The sequence below is a fragment of the Oryx dammah genome, unplaced genomic scaffold, assembly GCF_014754425.2.
Source record: "Oryx dammah isolate SB20612 unplaced genomic scaffold, SCBI_Odam_1.1 HiC_scaffold_17, whole genome shotgun sequence".
Taxonomy (NCBI): Eukaryota; Metazoa; Chordata; class Mammalia; order Artiodactyla; family Bovidae; genus Oryx; species Oryx dammah.
In genome coordinates, this window is record NW_024070201.1 from 74510643 (window position 1) to 74534289 (window position 23647).

The 23647-nt window shown below is 39.2% G+C and overlaps 1 protein-coding gene across 1 annotated transcript in view; it reads left to right on the forward strand.

Annotated features, from left to right (window-relative positions):
- CUNH11orf49 (chromosome unknown C11orf49 homolog) overlaps nucleotides 1-23647 on the forward strand; it is a 211592-nt gene that overhangs the window by 84181 nt on the left and 103764 nt on the right. Inside the window, exon 3 of the mRNA XM_040259153.1 lies at nucleotides 9826-9956. Coding sequence (XP_040115087.1) covers nucleotides 9826-9956 — 131 coding nt within the window. The remainder of the gene's footprint in view (nucleotides 1-9825; nucleotides 9957-23647) is intronic.

Below are 23647 nucleotides of genomic sequence, written 5' to 3' on the forward strand. Positions count from 1 at the left end.
AACGGCAGGATGTGTTGAGGATGACTAAGGAGAGCCTTCCCTGAGGCACTAAATCTAACTTCAGTAGCAGAAAAGAGGGCTTCCCTTGGTGACTTAGCTGGTAAAGAATCTGCCTGCAATGCAGGCGACCTGGGTCGGGAAGATCTCCTGGAGAAGGGAATGGCAACCCAGTCCGGGCTTCTTGCCTGGAGAATTCCATGGATGGAGGAGCCTGGTGGGCTGTAGTCCATCAGGTCGCAAAGAGTCGGACATGACTGAGCGAAAAAAGTAGTACAGATGGGATTAGCCTGTTGATAAGAGATACAGAGGTTTAAAGATAGAGCCAAAGAGAAAGAAACAACAGACAACAGGTTTAGAGACCACATAGGAGAATGTGTGAGATATGACATGGGGCACGAGGTAAGACATGACAGAAATATTGCAGCTTTCTAAAGAGGAGCATTCTCTGTCCAGAAAATGTTCCTCTACGGGTAGGAGACATTTCCCCAGAGAAATCATGAAAACAAAATTACTCTGAATTTCACGTGAAGTTAGACAAGCTCCTGGAAGTTCTGTTATCAAGAACTCTATTTAGACACCAAGTAGAAATAAAGAAAACTAGAGATCTATGGTAACTCTTGTTAAAAAAATGTCTTTACTACATTACTTGCAGAATATATGGAAGACAGAAAGAAATCAATTAGAAGTCAACAACCCTAATACAATGAGTAAATACAGTTGCCTTTTAATTTTTTAAATCATTTTCCTTATTGTAGACGTACTGTAATGTAGCTAAAATATAAAGTACTCACAATTTTATTTCCTGTTTTTTATCATATATGAAAATCATTTTCTAAATTGCTACATTGTCTTTTTATAATTTAAATTTCTAGCATGCTATAAAGAGTATGTATTTAGTAATTGTCTCCTGGTGCTCTGTGCATTGATTTCCCTCCTGAGTTACATGTATTTGCCTGTTTCTACTGGTATGAAGTAAACAACCGTTTAACACAACTACAGACAGTAACAGATGTTAATGAATCATCTTACTCCTCCATTAATGCAAGTGAGTAAGGAGTTTCTATGCAATTGGGAGTTCACTGTAGCATACCAGGCCTTCAGCAATAAGTTTTGAAGCTGGAATACTTGAAAAGGGAGTTTGAAACATTTTCTTTTTTAACTCTGGCAGGGGGTCCTTACTGAATTAGAAACAAAGATCCAGTGGAGAGCAGTTTACTTTCAGAGAAGCAGCACGAGAATTTGCTCAGGCATCCATCACCCTATGTAGAAACACTCTCCTATCCCCTTGGCATCAGATGCCCAGGGTGGCACAATCCACGGCTTGAAGTAGATTCTTTCTGCAGTTTGGTGACAGACGAGCACTTGGCGAAGTAACTGAGGAAAGAAAACTGGCACTGCTTATGCCTCCCATTGCAGAACTTTGCACAGCTCTCGGGGCCTACGAGGCCGTCTCATGAGTTTTTCTCTTCATAATGCAGTTCGATGTGATCTCACTGATATCGTGGTCTGAAAACTAACTCTGCTGCTGAGGATTACTCAGTCAGGCAGGGAAAAAAAAAAAGAATCCTGGTATGAAATGCCAATGCTAAGTCTTCAGAGTGAACCGATAAGCTTCTGATTCAGTGGTTCCCCTCTTGGAGAGATTACTGCTCTCATCTACCACAAGGGCAGCTCAGGGCTCACAGGTTGGTTCACCAGGGACTGAAGATCGATTAGTCCCTGTTGAATTTCTTCCTCAATTGGAGATTTTTAAATTTGTTTGTTTAGAAGCCAGTGATCTCAGATTCTCTACTCCTAATACAGCTGCGAATGAGAAGGTGAAGAGGATGGTGGACACCCACCTACAGCACGGTAGATTTCCATTTTCTATACTGCTGACACTTACATCTTCCTGCCCAACAGAGAAGAGACCCTGCAGCCAGTTCACCTGATGCATGAACTGGGCAGAACCATATTCCAAATGTACTGTCCAGTAAAGACACACTTGGTCGGATTTCCCTATGGACACAGAATCATATTGTTCATTAATTTTTTTCCTATTGTAAGTATATTGTACATTGAACAGTAGATTATAACAGCCCAGGAGAGAGTTAGAAGTTTTTAGAAATTCTGCAGTCAACTTTTGTGCAGAAATTTCTTTGTAGCACTATGTGAAAGAAATTGGTGTGAGACAACTTCTGCTCAAGTGCATTGTCTAAACTGCAACGTAGACCAAGCTGACATGCTTCACTGGCTTCTCTCATAAGTTCGCATTGCAAAATTCTATAGCAGAAAAGCAGTGGAAAGAAAACATTTAAGGGCTTTAGGCTTCATCTGAATTTCATAAGGCGGGAAAGAACAAACACAGGCATAGTTAGTTCAGGGGACCAAATCACGCCACGGGAATATATCTTCAGGGTTTGGCGACTTTTTGCAGAACAAAACTCCAGTCTGTTAGTCTTGTCAATTTGATAGTGGGAAATAGGCCACAAAATGTTTCTTTTCTATTCCCTCTACAGGGAATGTCTTTTTTCCTTCTGCTTCCAGAAACAGTAAAGGGTTACTTTAAATCATGATCCTTTCTAAAGTATTTTAGATCTCTGATCTTATTTATTTTTCAGAGGTTGATCTACACCCTATATATTTATCACCTTGGTGTGGCCAGTTTGTGCTGCATAATTGGGTGTGATCTGTTCTCATAGATTGCTTCTTTGACAGATCTGTTTAGGATTTCTTGCAAATAAAACTCATCTCAAAACAGCAAAAGGCAGTTCCAATTCTAACAGAAGATCATATACTCTAATGAGCTATCCTGATTTTAGAGCGGAAAAAAAAAGGAGATCAGTGACTGGCCTAAGAAGACAGAACTGTTGCAATCCAATTTAACTGTGAAGGTCAAGACTCATTGGCTGTTTTCATTTTGAGTAAGAGCAAAGAGTATCTGGAAGGTGTGAAGTATTGTAGAAGCTTTGAACTTTTGCTTCTTGGCACATTGAACATGAGGTGGAATATTTTAATTTGGTCCTTTTGCTCTTTACTATTTCTTTATATAGAATGTGAATGGCTATGTATATAAGTCTACTATGATTACATTTATATATAGTTCTTTCTTTGGTAGTCCTTGAGTTACTGACTACTTAACCAAAGTAACTTAAATCAGTTCTAACCTTTTGCTTTTTAATATTCAAAATTAAGATATTTATGTGAAATTGATATCATAAATGAATCCTTAGAACTTCTTTAGTTTTTCTGGAGAGAACAGATACCACTTAATAGAAGTCTATTGACTTTTTTCTGTATAAACAACTTTTGTTATTAAATGAGAAAATGAAATTGTATCAAAACTATTTAACTTGCTTACAAACGTCTGGTTATAAAGGTCATTAATTTTAAACAGCTTCTGCTGTATTTTTTTGATATGTTACTCTAGAATTAATTAAATAATAAGCAAATAAAATGGTAAAACTGAAATTTAATTAATTTATTTTCTTGTTAAAATCAATTTGAGACATTTTTCCTCAGACAATTTCATCTTAATAAATTTGCTTTATACCTTTTAGGATTAAAAATTATTCACAAAGATCCAGAGAGTTCCTGAACTTTTAATTCATGACATCTTAAAAAGAAATCATCAGATTTGGACAAAAGAACACCTGTATTATGCTAACTTTAGCATAAGAAAGAATAGGAAATAAAAATATATACATCTACCTATTCTTTAGTATAGAAAACAGACTTGTAGATGAAATGATGTAATTAGGCAGAAAATCACCATTCGGCAAAACCATCATAATTTTTATTGCTTCTGGCAAGAATTATCGTTAGATGCTGAAAGTAGTAAATGAAGGTTTGAAGAATAACAGTATATTTCCCACAAGACTTAATTATTACGAAGGATGAGTTCACCACTCTACAGTGGGTGAACCTGGCAGACACTGCTTTACCTAAATAATCTAAGTTAATATCACCAGTAATTAGATTAACCCACAGCAAGTCCCTCTTGATATGATGCACTAGGAAAACTCAGCATCACTTCTGTGATAATCCTGCCAAAACAGTATAACCTGAACCTAGTAGTGAGGAAACATCAGACGAACCCCAACTGGAGGAAAATCTGTACTCTTAAAATGTCGCTGTCATGAAATACAAAGACCCAGGAACTGTTTCCAATTAAAGGAGACGAAAAACATTGACATGACAACCGAATCCAATGTTTTGTCTTGAATTCTCTTTTCCTGTAAAGGAGACATTATTGAAACAGTTGGTGAAACCTTAATAAGGTCTGTAGAGTAGATAAAAGTATTGTATCAGTTTTATTATATAAAATAAGGTGTTAAATCAATGATATTGTATTGTTCATTGTATTATTGTTACATAAGAAAACTACCTATCTTTTAGGAAATACATAATGTGTTTAGGGGTAAAGGAACATCATGTCCACAAGTTACTCTTAAATAGTTCTGAAATATATGTATATATATTCATACATGTACGTATGGGTGTGATAGAGACTGAGAAAGGAAGAACGTTGTAGTGAAAGCAAATGTAGTGAAATATTCACCTTTAGGTAATCAAGGTAAGGGGTATTCAGGAATCCCTTGTGCTATTCTTGTCACTTTTCTGTAAATTTGAAATTATTTCACAGTAGAAAAAAATGAAATCTCAAAGGAATAAAACTAAAAACTTAAAGAAAATGAAAGAATTTACTCAATGAAGTTTAAATAATGGTTTTGGAGAACTCCATTTGAGGCAGGCATCTGGTATACTTTTGCATGCCTTTTTAAGATTATTTTTAGGAAATTTTATGTTTGATTTTACAGGTAAGCTTGAGGACTTTTTTTTTTTTTCAAAATTTGTGATCCAATTTTATTTATTTATTAATTTTTTATTAAAGTATAGGTGACCTACAATATTATATTAGTTTCATACATATAGCATAATAATTCAATATTTTATAGAGTATACTTCATACAGTTATTATGAAATATTGACTATATTCCCTGTGCTGTACATTGCATCCTTGTAACTTATTTACTTTATACCTTGTAGTTATACATCTGAATCCTATCCATTTATTTTACCCCTCCCTCTACCTCTCTCCCCCGTGCTGCTGCTGCTGCTGCTGCTAAGTCGCTTCAGTCGTGTCCGACTCTGCGTGACCCCATAGACGGTAGCCCACCAGGCTCCCCCGTCCCTGGGATTCTCCAGGCAAGAATACTGGAGTGGGTTGCCATTTCCTTCTCCAGTGTATGAAAGTGAAAAGTGAAAGTGAAGTCTCTCAGTCATGTCTGACTCTTTGCGACCCCATGGACTGCAGCCTACCAGGCTCCTCCGTCCATGGGATTTTCCAGGCAAGAGTACTGGAGTGGGGTGCCATCGCCTTCTCTGCCTCTCCCCTCTAGTAACCACTAATTTGTTCTCAAGATTCATGACTATTAAAGAACATTTCAGTTTAGTTAAATACAGTGACAAATTAATGAGAATGTGCATTTTTATGCAGGTAGGAAACGTGTTTTGGATTAATTAACTCAAAATTCACCAAGGACCTAACTTAAGAGCTAAAACCATGAAACTCTTAGAAGAAAACAATCCAATGTCATCCTGACATTGAATTTGGCAACGGTTTCAAGGCTATGACACCAAAAACACAGAGAACAAAAGAAAAAATAGATAAATCAGACTTCATCAAAATTAAAAGCTTTTATACAGCAAAGATACTATCAAGAAAGTAAGAAGACAACCTACAGAAAGAGGGAACATATTTGCAACTCACATACCTAATAAGGGATTTGTATCCAGATTATGTAAAGATCTCTTACAACTCAACAACAATAAAAAACAAGACAACTCAAAAAAAAGGACAAAGAGCTTAAATAACCGTTTCTCCAAAGAAGATATACAGATGGTTAATAAGCACATGAAAAGATGTTCAGCATCATTAGGCATTAGGGGAGTGCAGGTCAATACCAGAGCGAGATAGCACTTTACACCTGCTAAGAGGCTGATTAAAAAAAGAGGTGGTAGGATCACTGATGTTGATAAGAACATGGAGAAACTGAACCTCTTGTGCAGTGCTGGTGAGGGTGTAAAATGGCGCTAGCGTTGTGGAAAACAGTTTGGTGGTTTCTCAAAACATTAAACATAGAACTACTCTTTGATGCAGACTTCTTGGCATAGATGCAAAAGAATGGAAAGCAGGGACATGAACAGATACTTATACACCCAAGTTCATAGCCACATTTTCCACAGCAGTCAAAAGGTAGAAACAACCCAAGTGTCCATTGACAAATGAATGGACAGACAAAATGTGGTATATACCTGTGGCAGAATACTATTCAGCCTTAAAATGGAATGAAATTTGATGTCTCCCACAACACGGGTGGACCTTGAAAACACACTTAGTGAAAGATCCAGAGACAGAAGGACAAGTACGATTTCATTTAAACGAGGCGCCTAAAATAGGCCAATTCATAGAGACAGAACGTTGAATAGAGGCTACCAGAATCTAGGAGAATAGAAGCAGGAAGTCAGTTTTTAAAATGGATATAAAGTTTTAATTAGGGATGATGAAAAAATTTGGGGTATAGATAGTGACGATGGTTACATAAGATTGTGAATATGCTTAATGCCACTGAATTGTACACTTTACAGTGTTTAAAATGAGAAGTATTATCAATGGTTAAAATGAGAAATATTAATATTTTTATCTTACCATAATAAAAAAGTTTTTCAATTTAAAAAAGGTAGAATTCAAATTCTAGAAAATAATACCCAAAGATTAGAAGAGTGCTAATAAGTGAACTTTTTGGCCCTAGTTTTGATAAAGATGATTAATTGTATATTTAAAAAATGTTCAGCTAAATATGTATATTAAATTTAAGAGAAATACTAAAAGATTACAGATTCTGTCATAGCTTCCAAACTAATGGGATGGGTGATGTTTTTTAAAAACTTTACTAGCACACCAAAAAGTAGGAAAAGAGGTGGGGAAAGTCAAAGAATAACAGTTCACAGAAAAGACAAAATAAGATGGAAGAGATAAATCAAATATTTATTTTAAAAACTCTCTAAAGTACATAGAATGTAAAATGGGTAAAAAACCAAAATCCGAGTATTTGCCTTTTTAAAATTAGCAAAAGATTGATATTAAGAGCATGGAAAAAATATGCCAGAGAGCATGGAAAAAATATGCCAGGCAAATACCAATCAGAAAAAAATGCTAGTATTGCAGAATTACAACACTAATATCAGACCAAAGTCCTGGACTTTTAAAAAGATCGTAGAAAAAAATAAATAAATAAAAAGATCATAGAATGTTGACTGGCAGTATCACTAGTATGGCTGGCTATAAACATAAATCCTGATACTTTCTTCCTGGTATCATTCATCTATTTTTTTCTTATCTTTCTTAAGCCATATCTACTACGTGTTAGGTAATGTAATGGAGACAAAGATGAGTACAAGCTAATTGATTACTGTATAGAATGTAATAGAGGATATAAATCCAGTCACTTTAAAACAAGGCAGCAACTTGTGAGTATCATCAAGAGAGTTGTAAGTGATATATGATGGGAATTGGCTGTGGTGGTGGAATCAGGAAAAGACTTCATGCACATGGTATTTGAGATGGTCCTAAAAGATTGGATAGAATTTAAGAGGTGGGGGTGGTAGGCAAAAGATATTTCAGGTTGAAGAAAAACAGTGAAGTTTGGAGTAGTTGTGTTTTCTGCTTTTTCTTTACAGCCATCTTATCTAAAAGAATTTCACTGGCTGTGTTAAGATTGTGTATTAACTCCTTAGGTAGTGATTATGATCTCCATACTGATCAGCTGCCTCGCTAATTCCTGCTTATTTTTATTTTTAATTAAATGTGAGTTTTATTGGTATGAATTATCTAAAGATGGTAGTGTAAACACGATTCTAAATCTTTTTATATTCAATATTATCTGACTTGCCCTGTTGTATAAAATTCCTATTTTATAAGTTCTTGTGTATATTTGTATTCATCTGTAAATGAGGCTCAGCTAGATTCTTCAATGCGTAAATTACTCCCTAGTTTTAAAAAAGCTATTTTTTAAAAGCTACATGAAGAATAGAATTTCACTAGTATTAGTTCCATTGTAGCCTAGACCATGACCTAGACACCAGCTTGTCTCCCTTGAGGGGTGTGCAGTACACTTTGGGACTAATTCTTTGCTGGGTAGCTTCATAAATTTAGGCTAAAATGTTATCATTTGCTAGACTTCATTTGCTGGAAATGTGGCCTACTCCATTTACCTGTAACAGCTCATTTGCTTTATTTTTCATTTTCCTTTACTCAAGACAACAGCACTGCAAACTGCATAATTAGATTAACACTTTCATTGCTTTTTAAAAATCTCTCTTCTAATTCTTTGCCAGATGTTGTCCTCATACTTCCTCCTAGTATCTTAGAAGTAAGATTTCTAGGCTCGTTTTCCATAGAGAAAGAAGGGCACGTAATTTTCTTTTTCATACAGTGTTGTTAATATTAACAGAAAGAGGCTAATTTTATCCCAAGTGATAATATGCTCCATGTTAAAGACAGATTAGACACTTCCCTCTAAACTTGGTCAGGGAAAAGGAAAATGGATTAGATGGCTCCTGACATTTTTTTCCTGTTCAGTTCGGAGACTCGGAATATTTTCCCCCTTTAAATAAACAAATGAAAAGTGGCATTTGGAATCCCACTATCCCTCTACTGCTTGCCATCTTCAGCTAAAGTCTGCTTCTCTACAAAGATTAACATATTTTCCACTCATGATTTATTTGTCAGGGACTTTAGGAGTTTTCTGGAACCAGAAGTCTGTCTTTGGTAGTGATGATTACTGGATAATTGCCTATTCTTTGGTGGATTTTCCATTTTTAGATTACGCCAGGCTCTACAGCCTTTATTTCTTTGGCAGAAGAACCCAAAGGCAATGGAGTGTATTTTTTCCCCTTTCCCAGCCCAGCTTAAACAATGACTCACTTGGGCCCTGGGGCTTTGCTTCATACTCCCATTCAGGGGCCGCTTTCTACCCTTGTTTTCCTTATTTGCTTTTAGTGTCTGTCTGGAACTTTTTATATCTTTGGCATGTGGACGTTCCTCAAAGGTTATTGTCAGAGAGGTATACAACGCCACCCCCAAACTGGAACAGACAATCCAGTTGTGTTTCCATAAGCCGTGTTGTTCTTAAGGCACCTAATATAGGTCAGTTATTTAGCCGCTCAGTTGTGTCCCACTCTTTTGCAACCCCATAAGCTGTAACCCGCCAGGCTCCTCTGTCCATGGGATTTCCCAGGCAAGAATACTGGAGTGGATTGCCATTTCTTTCTCCAGATAGAGGCCAGAGAGAAGATAAAAAGAATGTCTTCAGTTCAGTTCAGTTCAGTTCAGTCGCTCAGTCGTGTCCGACTCTTTGCAACCCCATGAATCGCAGCACGCCAGGCCAGGAAACATAATTTCAAATGGGGTAGAGGGAGAAGTATTCTCCAAGAGGATATGAGTGCCAGTATCATCCAGCTAAAGACAAAGATTTCTCTCTATATGAGATGTTCCAATAACTGATTAAAGCTTCCTTAGTGTGTGTACACAAACACAAACACACACACAGACACATATGAGGTAGCGTTCAGAGGAATCGGACTCCAAGAGTTTCCAAAGAGATATAGTTATGTGGAGAGAATTCCTCATAGAGCAACTTGGTCTAAGTTGTAGTCCAGAGTTTTGTTGGAGAAAAGATTTTTCTCCAGGCAGTTGTTCTATATCTTCTTGACTTTTTATTCTAATTCCAGTCTTCTGTAACTATCCATCCAGTGATGATTTCTTGCTTTTTCTCTTTGCAGTTTTAACAGTGTATGTCAGGGAACTCATATTCTTTTCCGGGAATTCAGCTTCATCCAAGCCACCCCTCACAACAGGGCATCATTCCTACGGGCCTTCTGGAGATGCTTCCGAACTGTAGGCAAAAATGGTGGTAAGTCTTCTTGAATTCTTTTCTAGCCTGCCTTTATTCCCTCTAAACTTCTTTCTCTTTGCTCAGCATAAATACTGTTTTAGTGCATGTTCTTCAAGGCTCTCGAACACGTTCCTTTTAAGGAGCTGTCTGTCTGTATCAGAGACACTGCCGTCAGCAATACTGTCACCATCACTGACGATACTTGTTAAGATCCAGGTGTAGCTTTATGTGCAGTAATTCATTTAATCTTCACAGCGTCTCTCTCTGGTAGACACGGTAATTCCTATTTTACAACAAACGAAACTTAAGATCAATTTGCATGTTGTTGGTTCTGCATCTTTTGATTATAAACCAAGGAAAATATTAAGAAAAATGCTGATTGAAAATGTCTTATATTGATTGAGACCTTTGGTGAAGTGAAGTGTGAAAGACCCTTAGTGAGAGCGTCTTTTTAAAAAAATGACACTAGATTAGATTCTTATATTTAGACTACTAAAATAGATTTAATTACCCTAAACTTTTCAGATCTAGACTATATCAAAACCTTTGTTCACATCTGTTTTCAAGGATCTGTTTTTATTCCTATTTTCATATTATGTGCTTTTCCAAATAAGTATTAAATGCCTTTAAGACAGTTTCTATAGGAATGCTAACTTAAAGTAGAGAGGAAGGCCAAAACGATTTCCTCGTTCCTTCAACAAGTATTTCTGGTAAACTTGCCATGTGCCTGGCTCTGGGATTATAGTAAGTAAATAGGTAGGCTCCCTGTTTTTATTGAATTTGCAAGATTTCCTACCCTGATCTAATTGATGTTATATATAGACACTGAAACTTTTTTGCTAAAACTCTTTCTGCCTGTTTTCTTATTAGATCATTTCACTATCCTAAGAAATAGATAAGGTAGATATTATTGTGCCCATTTTATAAAGTGTGAAATTGTGTAACTTGCAAAAGGATTTCACAGTAGCAAAGATAGAAATAGAACTCAAATTTACTGGTACTCTATTTCTACTGGTACTCTTTGAGACCCCATGGACAGTAGCCTGCACCAGGCTCCTCCATCCATGGGATTTTCTAGGCAAGAGTACTAGAGTGGGTTGCCATTTCCATCTCCAAGGAATCTTCCTGACCCAGAGATCGAACCCAGGTCTCCCGCATTGATAGACAGACGCTTTACCGTCTAAGCCACCAGGGGACCTCTATTTCTACTATTGACATGTAACTCTAGAGATCATCCATCTCAATTACACTCTCGTGCCAGTGTACTGAGAATAGCATCATTTTCTTTACAAATGACCAGTAGGCAAAAATCAATGTGAATGAAATTTTAAGTGAACTAGCTCAGAAACACTATCTCATTGATCTCCACATAAGCTGGGAGCTATGAGTGTATCGGTGAATTTTGTACTATTTCATCTTTCTTATCTTTCCAGAACCTATCTTTCCTAATCCTTTCTCTGTCCCTTAACTAGTCAGCAAATATATATTGACTACTCACTATATTGAAGAATGGTACATATAGCTAGAGTTGGTTTGTGAAATAGCACATGAAGATAACTATGGAAAACAGTCCTCAGATATCCTTAATTCTTCTCATGATTTATGGATCCATGGAGCAGTGGACTATAAACAGGTGTCCTTTTCTTTATCTTTTTTATGTGTGTGCATGCTCAGTTGCTTCAGTCGTGTCCAACTCTTTGGGACCCCAGAGACTGTAGCCTACCAGGCTTCTCTGTCCATGGGATTCTCCAGGCAAGAATACTGGAATGGGTTGCCATTTCCTCCTCCAGGGGATCTTCTCGACCCAGGGATCAAACCCAAGTCTCCAGCATTGCAGGCAGATTCGTTTACCACTGAGCCACCAAGAAATTTGGAGAAGGAAATGGCAACCCACTCCAGTATTCTTCCCTAGAGAATCTCAGGGACAGAGGAGCCTGGTGGGTGGCTGTCTGTGGGGTCGCACAGAGTCGGACACAACTGAAGCAACCTAGCAGCAGCAGCAGCATCAGGGAGTGATTCATTCAGCTGCTGAAAAGAAGCGACCCCAGATTCTCCATAATTCTCCTGTGCTACCAAAGGGACCTAGATTTTTTGCTGGATATTTATTGTCATGCTTCTTAATCAGTCTCTGATTTCTTAAACACCAAAGACAGCATTTATGTCAGGTCTTTGGTTAAATAGTTTTAATATATTCTCAGTTTCTTCCAGGAAACCGTAGAACATCATTCTGTCCCCAGTTTTCAATCCAGAATGAGCAAAAACACTCAGAGGCCTGGTTCCAAAGGGAAGTATTTATTAAGCCCCATTTTTTCAATTAGAATGCCAAGTGCCAGACGCCTACTCAGTGGAGCTGCTATTACATTGTTCTCCTGCAGATAACTTCCTTAGAACATCAAGTACATGTTTTAGCATCATTGAGAGGAAACTAACTCTTCTGGGAGGTAGCAAGAGAAGCGCAGAGTTCCCCTCACACATCTAAAAGTGAAGCCACCTGTAGAAAAGTAAGGACCTGACCCCTTCTGGCAAGAAAAGTTTCATCCCAGGTTTTAGCAAGTCCGGAGACGCAGTGTCCTTCGTGCATGACTGAGTACTGAATGGTGCTCATTTCCCTCTGTTTGGATGTCAAATAACCTCATGAAACCTGCAGTGAATCTCTTGCTATCTAGACAACTTTAGACTCTTGGAAGCAAAAAGATCTACTCAAATGTAATGAGCCTTTAACATTCGACTTCTCACTTCGGTATTTCTTTCAATACAGACAGATTAATCTAAATTTTCCACGTCTGGCAAAGACTGAAATTCCCCTGAAGTAAACCTTTACTTCTATTTAGGGATATTGGCTCAAAGAGCTTTTGTCCACAGTTGATTTTCACAGTTTATGAGAATTTAGTTTTGAGCTCTGTGCTTTTACCAAGGAATATATATGTTTTATTTAATAAAAATAGTGATGCTAAAGGAAGTGTCCTCCTGCTATAAACAATTAGAAAATCAGACAAAATGTCTGTAACAACTGTTTCAGACACTGGACCAACAATCAATGTGGAACTGTGGTCTCTGAGAGACAGTTGCCAAGTGCCAGTACAGGGAGATCCTGAGGGTCTTACTGAGTTGAGGAGACGAGGGCTGGGGTTTAGGGAGGCCGCGGCGGCCAGTATTCGCAGGGCCAAGCACTGGAGAGGAGTACGTTGCTCACTTAGCTCCAGAGAACTGCAAGGAGGTATTCGAGTCTTTGGCTACAAACTGTGCACATGTGTGGGTTGGAAAAAGACCGACCGGAAAACAGTAGGCAAGGCGATTCCTGGCGTGTTCACAAGGCTAGTTCACAGTTCTGCCAGTTGGAGTGGAGAAACCTCAACCCACACAGGGCATTGGACTGAGTCCTTAGCCACTTAAGTAAGCATCAGGCTGATCTGCAAGTAACTGCACACCAAAACAAAATTCAATACTCCTTAAAGGAATTCAACAAAATCCAGCACTCTGCAGCATAAAATTCACAAAGTCTGGCATCCAACTAAAAAGTACAGGAAGCAGGAAGATATGACGCATAACCGGGAGAAAAAATAAATCAGTAGAAACACAGGCTCAGAAATGACAGAGATAGGGGACTAGCTACCTAGGACCTTTAAACAGTTAAGTCATACAGATGTACTCAAGTATGTAAAGGAAAACATGAGTATGATTAGGAGATAAATGAAAGATGTTAGGAAGATCTAAATGGAATTTCTAGACATATAAAATACAGTATCAGAAATAAAAATATTGATAATAATAACAGTTAATATTTATTAAGTAGATTTATCTCATTTTTTAATCCTGTATATTGGGTAGGTACTTTCGTTATCTCCTCTGCACAGAAAACGAAGCTGAGATTTTTGAAATTTAAATAACTGGTCTAGGTCACACACCTAAAAGGGTGTGATCAAGGAATGCCGAAGAAGCCAGAGAAAACTGACTAGAGACAGTATTGTGTTTTTAATGTAAACGTGTTCTCTACTGGAGGGTGTGTAAGACTCTGGAAATACAGATAAGTAAATGGCAATGCTTGCCCTCAAGGAGCTCACGTTCTAGGAGAAGAAACGGAGTAGGTTAGAAGTAGTCCCCATGCAGCCTAAGTGAGCAGTGAAGTCTGTGAGTCATGACTGCACAGGAGAGAAATAGTCCTTCCTGCAGAAGCTAGAGAAGCTGCAGAAGCTGCCTGCAGAAGCTGGAGAAGCTGTAAAGAAGTAAGGAGAATGAGGCTGGATCTTGGAATAGTAGAAGGCTATTGAGCAAAGGAGTACATTCTAAACAGAAAACTCTTGCAGTTTTGCAAATATAACATGAAACACCATGGTTCCTTTGGGAAATGGTAAGAAGTACTATGTGGCAACAGAAAATGATGCTGAATGCTTATTGTGCCAGCCACTGAACAGAAATTCTGTTCCCGTATTCATTTATTTCATTCACACAACCAACTTGAGTTGGTGTGGTTATTATCCCATTTCTCCTGAAGAAACTGAGAGAAGGTAAGTGACTTGCACAGCCTATACGGTTTGTAAGCAGCACAGCTCATATTCACACGTAAGTCTTCACAAAGGCCACATTTTTTTTATATTGAATTGTAGTTGATTTACAGTGTTGCCTTAATTTCTGACGTACAGCAAAGTGATTCAGTTATACATATATACATACTGTTTTCCATTATGTTTCTTTTATCTTTGTTACAAGATATTGAATATCGTTCCCTGTTCTATACAATAGGATCTTGTTTATCTGTTTTACGTGTGGTTGTTTATACCTCCTAGTCCCAGACTTCTAATTTATCCCTGTCCCACTCCCTTGCCGCTTTGGTAACCAGAAGTTTGTTTCCTGTGTCTGTGAGTCTGTTTCATAAATAAGTTCGTTTGTGTCAGATTTGAGATCCCGCATATAAGTGATATCAGATGGTATTTGCCTTTCCCTTTTCTGGCTGACTTTCCTCACTATGATCATCTCTAGGTCCATCCACGTTCCTACCACTGGCGTCATTCCATTCACCAAGGCCACATTCTTAACAACTCTGTTAGACTGAACATGTGCTACCCCCAGTATCAAAGGGCTCTGTGTCCTCTGAAATGCATGCTTTCTCCTAAACATGGTAGGACTCCATCGATTCGTGTGATGTTTTCACTTCTGACGCTGGCACAAGCATGGGAAACAGAATGGAAGGTAGATAGTGAGGCTGAAGCCAGAGACCAGGTAGGAGATGGTTGTGATCAAACAGGAAGTGGCTGTGGAGATGAAAAGTGATTTAAGGAGCTGGTTTGACAGGACTTGCAGATTTATTGTGAGTGTAGGGTGTGGGAGAGAAGAGGCGAAAATGAATGCCAGAAGCTGAAATTTTTCCACTTTCATCCCTCCTCTCCTTTTTTCCGTTCACTTTCCCTTTCACCTTTTAGGTTTTACTCTGGATTTGCTGAGGTTTTGTCTTCATTGTCTAGGTGTATTTATTCACTAAAAAAAAATTATGTGTGGCAGGCTACAATCCCTGGAGTCACAGAAGACATAACTTAGCAACTAAACAGTGGTCAACGGTGCATGGGATTAGACAGAAATTCTTGCTCTCATGGAGTCTGTGGTCTGATAATCAGAGATTGAAAGTGAACGTGAAAGTCGCCCAGTTGTGTCCGACTCTTTGTGGTGCCGTGGACTATATATATAGTCCCTGGGATTCTCCAGGCCACAATACCAGAGTGGGCAGCCTTTCCTTTCTCCAGGGGATCTTCCCAACCCAGGGATTGAACCCAGGTCTCCCGCATTGCAGGTGGATTCTTGACCAGCTGAGCCACAAGGGAAGTGCAATCAGAGATTGGGGGGGACAAAAAAAATCCCTGCTTTTATAAAAGGAGTTCACATTCCCGGAATCGGGGGATTGCAGTAGGGCTTGATGACCATATGAAAAAAACCTGTTCTTTTCCCCTAAAATATCGAATGGTATGGTGGGTTTAGTGATCTCAAGTGAACACACAGACGTTTTAGGCTGAGATGAAGCTTTTGGTCTGACTTCTCTGTGTAACTGCATCAAACTTCCACTTGATTCTGCTTGTCACTAACCCTCATCCTCACCACTAAAGAGCCATTCTGTGAGGATTAACTGTGCTTACTACAGGAGAGGGGTGGCTGTCTTGTTTGAAATATTAAAGAGCATTTGCTGCTTTTGTAATTTTGTAAACAAACACAAAGTGAAGTGTGACCTCTTCACTCTGAGCTCTCCCCCCGCCCATTCTCTCCGCTTGCTCCCACCAGTTTCTTCACCTCTCGTCATTTTCCCCAGGAGCCCGAGACAGCCAGGAAATAATTTCTTCAACCTCAAGTTCCTGTTTCCTAGCTCCCATTTTACTATTTCTTCTCTGTTCCTAACTTTCTCTCCTTTTCTCATTTTTACTTCCTTCAGAATCTTTTCTCCAGAGACAACGCTGGTGTCGCCTGGAATCTGTCCCCTCTCTCCCTCCCGTGACTCTCATCTGTTCGTCTGTTTGCTTTCCCCTCTTGGCTGTTCTGGTCATCTGGGGCCGTCACTCTCGGCACAGAAGCATTTCTGGAATGCTTCTGTCACCAACTCCTCTCCCACCCAAGCCTCCCCAGCCCGCTTAGGTCGCTGACCTCTCTTTATCCTTTTCGGTCTTAGTTTAAAGGTCAGCTCCTTAAAGGGAGCTTCTCTGTGACCCTTCCTCATCTGAATTAGATGACTTCATTACTCTTTTCAAATCATCCTGTAATATTTTAGTCATCATGCATTATCGCTTCTGGCTAATTTTTTTTTGCATGCTCCTTAATGTACATTTCTCTCATTGTGACCTTTATGCGGCTATTCCTGACACCTAGCATATGTAAGTGATTTGTTACTTAACATGAAGGTTCACCATTTCCCAGTCACTAGACAGAGGATAGAGTATTGAATGATTTACAGTATCACCCCTTTTATTAGGGGGTAGGGTCGGCTTCAGATATCTGCTTTTCATATCTAACTTTTCAATATTGTGTAGGAGATGATTTAAAATAATAGTAGCTGCTACTTATTGACCATCTGATATATGCCACACACTAAAACATCATGTTCGAAGTGCCCCAGTAGCAACTGAACCCATTCAAAGCTATACTGTGTTATAATGTCTTTTGTTTATTTATTCTTGACCATGCTGGATCTTGGCTGCTGTGCGCAGGTTTTGTCTAGGCACAGAGATCAGGGGCTACTCTCTAGCTGTGATGTTGGGGCTTCTCACTGGGCTGGCTTCTCTCGTTGCAGACCACGGGCTCTAGGTGCCCGGGCTTCAGTCGTTGCGGCGCGTGGGCTCAGGAGTTGCGGCACGTGGGCTCAGTCGTTGCGGCGCCTGGGCTCAGTAGTTGCGGCTCCCAGGCTCCAGAGCTCAGGCTCAGGAGTTGCGGCTTGCCTGCTCCGTGGCATGTGGGTTCTTCCTGGACCAGGGATCGAACCCGTGTCTCCTGCATTGGAGTCAGATTCTTTACACCGAGCCACCAGGGAAGTCCAAAAACTTAAAGTAATATTCAGTGCCCACTGGTGCTTTTAAACAAGGATTAGAAAGATTTATGTCATGAACTGTAAGCCAGCGTTAAACGTTGGTGAGGGTCTGGTTGGCGACACTTCCTTCCCTTCTTTTGTATTCTGGTCCAGCCTTTATGCTTTGAAAGAGATCACAAACTAGTGGTCAGCTGACTATATGTGCCTTGGCCTGCAGATGTGTTTTCTTTGGTCTGCTGTGTTAAAAAATATGTATTTTTAATTAGATGCCAACATTTAACAAAAAAGTCTCAATTCAGTTTCACTTAAAAAAGGAAAGTCCTTCCAATACTGCAACCACATTCCAACAGAGAGACAGTTCGCCAGGGCGGAGGTACAGCTGCTCTCTTTAGACAGGGCATGTGGCCTCAGATTTACCACCATCCGCAGCTGCCTGGCTTCACCTGCTTACGTTTCCTTCCTGGCCTCTGTAGGCATTTGAATTTGCTATCATTGCTAGAACTTCTTGGTCCCTTTATAATCACTTGAAAGGTAAAGTTACACTCTTAATTCAGAACACGGAGTTAGGATCCTATTCCTCAGCTAGATTCTTTCTCTTTTCTCCTTGTTATCATGATGTCTCTCAAAAAATTTCTTAATTAGAAGGGCCCTTAGAAGTCCTCTCATCTTGAAACTAAGTCTAGGGGGGTTTTAATATTCTCTTTTTTTATAGTAAAATATGCACAACATAAAATTTGCTATTCTAACCACTTTTAAAATTGAGAAATCTTCTTTTGGTGGTAAAATATAAGTAACCTAAAATTTACCATTTTAAGTTACAGTTCGGTGGTATTAACTATATTCACATTGTTATAAAACTATTACCAGCATCCAGCTCCTTGTCTGCATCTTCCCAAAATGAAACGTTTTACCCGTTAAAACATAATTCTCCGTTCTGCCCTTCTCCAGCCACTGATAACCATTGTTTTACTCTCTGTCTCTGTGTATTTGACTATTCTAGGTACCGCATATTAGTGAAATCATACAATGTTTGTCCCTTTGTGTCTGACTTATTCCACTAAGCATGACTTTTCCCAGTTTATCTGTGTTGTAGTGAGTATCGGAATTTCATTCCTTCCTGTGGCTGAATAATATTCCACTGTGTAGAGTTCATGTTTCTTCGTTCATCTGTCGGTGGCCACTTGGGTTGTTTCCACCTTTTGGCTATTGTGAATAACGTGCAGCATAACCAAAAAAGAAACAAGTCGTGATAGTAAATTTTTGTGTCACAGCCAGTTTACTCGCTTAATTGGTGAGTAATCACTTGGGAGAACTCAATGAACCATTTTCTCAGCTAGTTTAAAGACTGTAGTGTTTGGAGAAAACTACATGTATCTTATAACATCTCTTACGAGTTGTCCAATAGTGTTATTTCGTAAAAGATCAGATACCTCAGGGGCTGCTGTGGACTGAATTGTGTCCCCCCAGATTGATATGTTGAAGCCCTAAGCCCCAATATGACTGGGTTTGGAGGTAGGGGCTGTCAGGATGTCATTAAGATTCAGTGAGGTCATTAGGGTAGGGCTCTTCTCCAGTAGGGTTAGCATGCTTGTAGGAAGAGACAGCTGAGAGCCTGGCCTCTCTCCCCCAATCTAAGGAACAGTGAGAAAATGTTTACAGCCAAGGACTGATTCCTCACTAGAACTGACCCTGCTGGCTCCTCTGTCTTGGACTTCTAGTCTCCTCAACTGTGAGAATAAAAATTTCTGTTGTTTAAGTCACCCACTCTATGGTATTTTGTTACAGCAGCCTGAGCAGACTAATACGGAAGCCATCTTTCTACTCACAATTTTTAGACAGAAAAATTAATTTTATTTTGCATGTTGAAGCCAAATCCTGTTTTGATTCATCACTAATGTTTTATCTCATTACAACCACTAATGAGGTTGTAAGTATATTAGTCTTGTAAATGTAAATTGTGCTGTTCAGTTTATTCAAAATATTAGTAAGATTTCCAAGTTGATAAACTTTAATGGATATACATAAGGCAGAAATAGGAGTAATTTTTTATTTTATTTGACTATTATTTCAACAACTTATATCAGTCAGAAAACTTTAGTGCAAAAGAATAAATTCCAGTATCACTACTGATACATCTACAGATAACTCTGAAAGGTCTAATTTAAAAGCCTCATCCTAATAAAATTAATAGTATGTATCAATTTGTACATTATCCAATAGAGTTTTGAAAACTGCCTGCATAATGTGAACTGCTAGTGCTTATCTACACAGCATCCGATGACACTGTAGGGCCTGTGTTTCCTATGATCCTCGATGCTATAAGTTTTTTTCTGATCCTGCTTTTCCGGTCCCAATACAAAAATGACTACATCTATCGCACTTTGTTAGCATGTTAACATTTAAAGACTTCTGTTTTATAGTTATCAAGCTATGTTGTTGTTTTTGTTAAGTCGCTTCAGTCGTGTCCGACTCTATGCAACCCCATAGATGGCAGCCCACCAGGCTCCCCAGTCCCTGGGATTCTCCAGGCAAGAACACTGGAGTGGGTTGCTATTTCCTTCTCCAATGCATGAAAGTGAAAAGCGAAAGTGAAGTCCTCAGTCGTGTCCAGCTCTTCGCGACCCTATGGACTGCAGCCTACCAGGCTCCTCCATCCGTGGGATTTTCCAGGCAAGAGTACTGGAGTGGGGTGCCATCACCTTCTCCATCAAGCCATGTTATGGAATAATAGATCTACTTCGTTTGGCTCCATGACCACATCATATAGGAACAAGGAGAGGGTGATAACATCTGTACTCTCATCCAGTGGAACTGAAGATTTTATGTAATCATAGCCTTTATACTAATGTAGTCCTGGGTTGAAAAGAAAAGGAAAAGACCAGAGCAGATGAAAAGCTTCCCCCTCAGTGACAGGTCTACCAGTGTGCTATTTACACATACATTTATGGAGAAGCTCCAGGAGGAGTTAACCTGAGCGCACAGGTTGGTGGAGCCCATATCTAAAAATTCACTGCTAACCTATTCAGTGTACATTTTGTTTTTCTTATAAATTTTAAATAAAGGCATATTTTTTAACAAGAAAAGTATTGATATTAAACATCTGTAGAACCTTCCAAGTGTCTCTGTAAAAGCTCTAGTCTCCTGGTTTAAGTCTCCTGCTTCCGTGGCTGACTCATGTCAATGTATGGCAAAAACCACTAGCCTCCAATTAAAATAAATAAATTAATTTTTTTAAGAAAAATAAATAAATAAAAACTTCTTGCACGCACCCCCTATCACACAGGTATAAATTGAAGCCTCAAGTCTCCCAGTCTTCTGACTCTCACCAGGTGATCTTGCCATTAGCATCAAGTTCTCTCTCCCTGATGCTTAATGAAACATATATATTTTATGTCATTCAGTCTCTGAGGTCAGTGTATAACTTCCTAGCCCAGAATATGATCAAATGAGTTAAGGTTTAAGAATGCATCGCAATTATATGTGATTTTCTATGTTCTTTCATTGCCTTAACAGATGGAGGAAAGTTTCTTTAAGTTCCATTTGCCTGTCTTCAGGAGAAAAAAGTTATTCCATCTTTTATTTAAAATTAAAAAATCATGATTCTTGTTACTGAGGGAAGTATGGTACTTGTGTTACTGCATATTTCATGCTTTGAAGGACATAAGCAGAATTTGCAAGTTCTTTGAGAATACAACTAAAGGTGTTTTTTTTTTTAATTAGGCTAAAAAGTGAGACTTTACCATGGGATGTTATTAAACCCATTCTCTACAGCAGATCTACCGCAAAACCAAGTGGAACCTCTGAGGCTTCTGAAATCTCTTGCTCCCATGATTCAGTTAGAAACAAAAGTAAATGACTAAATCAAAGTTTACACACTATGAGTCAAAGTAAAGCCACCTTAGGTTAAAGATGTCAGTTTAATAAACCATACTCAAATTCGGTTGTTTTGGTGGGTTTTAAGCTGGAAGTGTATAAAAGCAAGTGTAAGTAGTGTTGAAAATTTAATCTTTTCCAGTTTTATTTTGCTTGGCATAACCTGCTCTTCCTTCCCACTGCCGCCACCTGACGCTAATTTAGAGTCCTAACTAACCACATCGGAGAGGTTGTCAAACAGACAGATTCCTTGATCCCGTCTCCAACCTACTGAATCAGAGTCAGCAGGGGAGGGACCTGGGAATTTATTTTTTAACAAGCATTTCAGGTGATTCTTAAAATCACTCAAGTGTGTGAAGTATTGAATAATTTCTTAACTTTTTTTCCTTTTGCTCCAGTCCTTGCTCCACATCAGCAATTTTTAAGCCGGGTTGCATGTCAAGTTCACCAAGGGAGTTTTTAAAAACTGCTGGTGCCCAGGCCCCATCCCAGAGTGATTTAATCAGAATCTTATGGTTTGGGACCTATGCTTTTTTTTTTTTGAAATAAGTAAAAGAAATTTTATTGCAGTACATCATTTAGAGAAAAGTGCAAAATAAATGTACAGCTTAATGGAGTTCTTAAAAACAAACATACTCAAGTGATGTCCCTCCAGATAAAGACAGAGAACATTGCCAGCACCCCAGCTGTCTCTCCCAGGTCCCCCTGGTCGTGAATCCCCTCTAGGTCACCGCTAGTCTAACATTTATCACCATAAACTAGATGTATCTGATCTTGAACTTTATGCAGCGAGAATCATAGAACATAGAACGCTCTTCAGGGTCTGGCTTATTTTGCTCAACATCATACTTCTGACTTGTTGTTGGATTTAGCTGCAGTTTGTTCTTTTTTATTGTTGTACAGAATTCCATTTTATTTAAACTGCAGTTTTTTTTATCCCTTCTGCAGTTTGGTGGCATTTGGGTTGTTTTCAGTTTCATGCGAGTACAGTGTGACTCTCAACATACTTCTGTGTGTCTCTCGGTACACAGATTCCTGTTAGGTATGTACTTAGGAGTGGAGTTGCTGGGAATGTGTCTGTTCAGCTTCAGCACATATTCCCGGGTTTCCAAAATGACTGCACCATTTTCCACATTTTACTGTAGCTTGTGAGCATTCCTGTTGCCCTGGAACTTTTAGTGGGGCCCATGCATTTTCAAAGCTCTGCAGGTGATCGTGATACACGCTGAAGCTTGAGAACTACTGCGAGACCTTGTATAAATACAGCTCTCTAAAGCACAGCCCTGGAAATGTGAATCCCATTACATTACATCCAGACCAGATCTAACCTTTCCACCCAGCACCTTGCTACTCACAGCTGACGCTCACCACACACGGCCATTCACTTTCCCCCTAACACTCCTTACGCTTTTCCCAGCACACCTTCATTTTTTCTTTTCTATTTGGGCAGAACTTTCTTGCAAGTCTGCCACATTCCTGCGCATCTTCAAGCAAACCCAGCTCAAGTCATGCATCTTCTAAAAGTCTCCGTGATTCCCACATCCTCCCCTCCTTGCAGGCCTTTCCTGGTGGCTCAGTGGTAAAGAATCCGCCTGCCGATGTAGGAGACGCAGGTTTGATCCCTGGTTCAAGAAGATCCCCTGGAGAAGGGAATGGCAACCCACTCCAGTATTTTCGCTGGAGAATCCCATGGACAGAGGAGCCTGGCGGGCTACAGTCCATGGGGTAGCAAAGAGTCAGACACAACTTAGCAACTAAACAAAAACAACCCCTCCTTGCCCTCACTTCTCTCCACATGTGATCTCTCTTACGACACTTGTTCTATCATATTTATATTTAGTTATTAGCAAACATATAGTCTCTTTCTTAAGACATCACACAGGTTAAATTAAATCAATTTTTATGTCTTTCCTACCTCTCACTCCAGCTCGTAAATCTGTAATGTCAAACTCCATATGAAACCCTCAAGAGAAGACTTTAAATTGGGTACAGCTGTGTAACCACGGTTAAGTTACTTTTTCCAGGCCTTAGTTTTCTCATCTATAACATGGAGCTATATACTACTTCACCGTTGTGAAAGCTAAATGAGATAACGGACTAAAGCCCTTGTTAATCTTGGCACATAGTGACTGGTCCATCAGTCCCGTTGTCTGTGTCATGCGGTGAGCATCGCTGTTAGTTTCCTTCAGGGTGGAGATAGCATGGTTTATCTCGGAAGCTCTCCATTCAGTGCCTTTGCTTGTTGCGGGTGCTCAGTACAGGCTGGGAGAATAAATTAATGAGTGTCTGCTGGATGGTTGCATGGGCCAGGCTTATTTATAGTCCCTTTCCAGTAAGC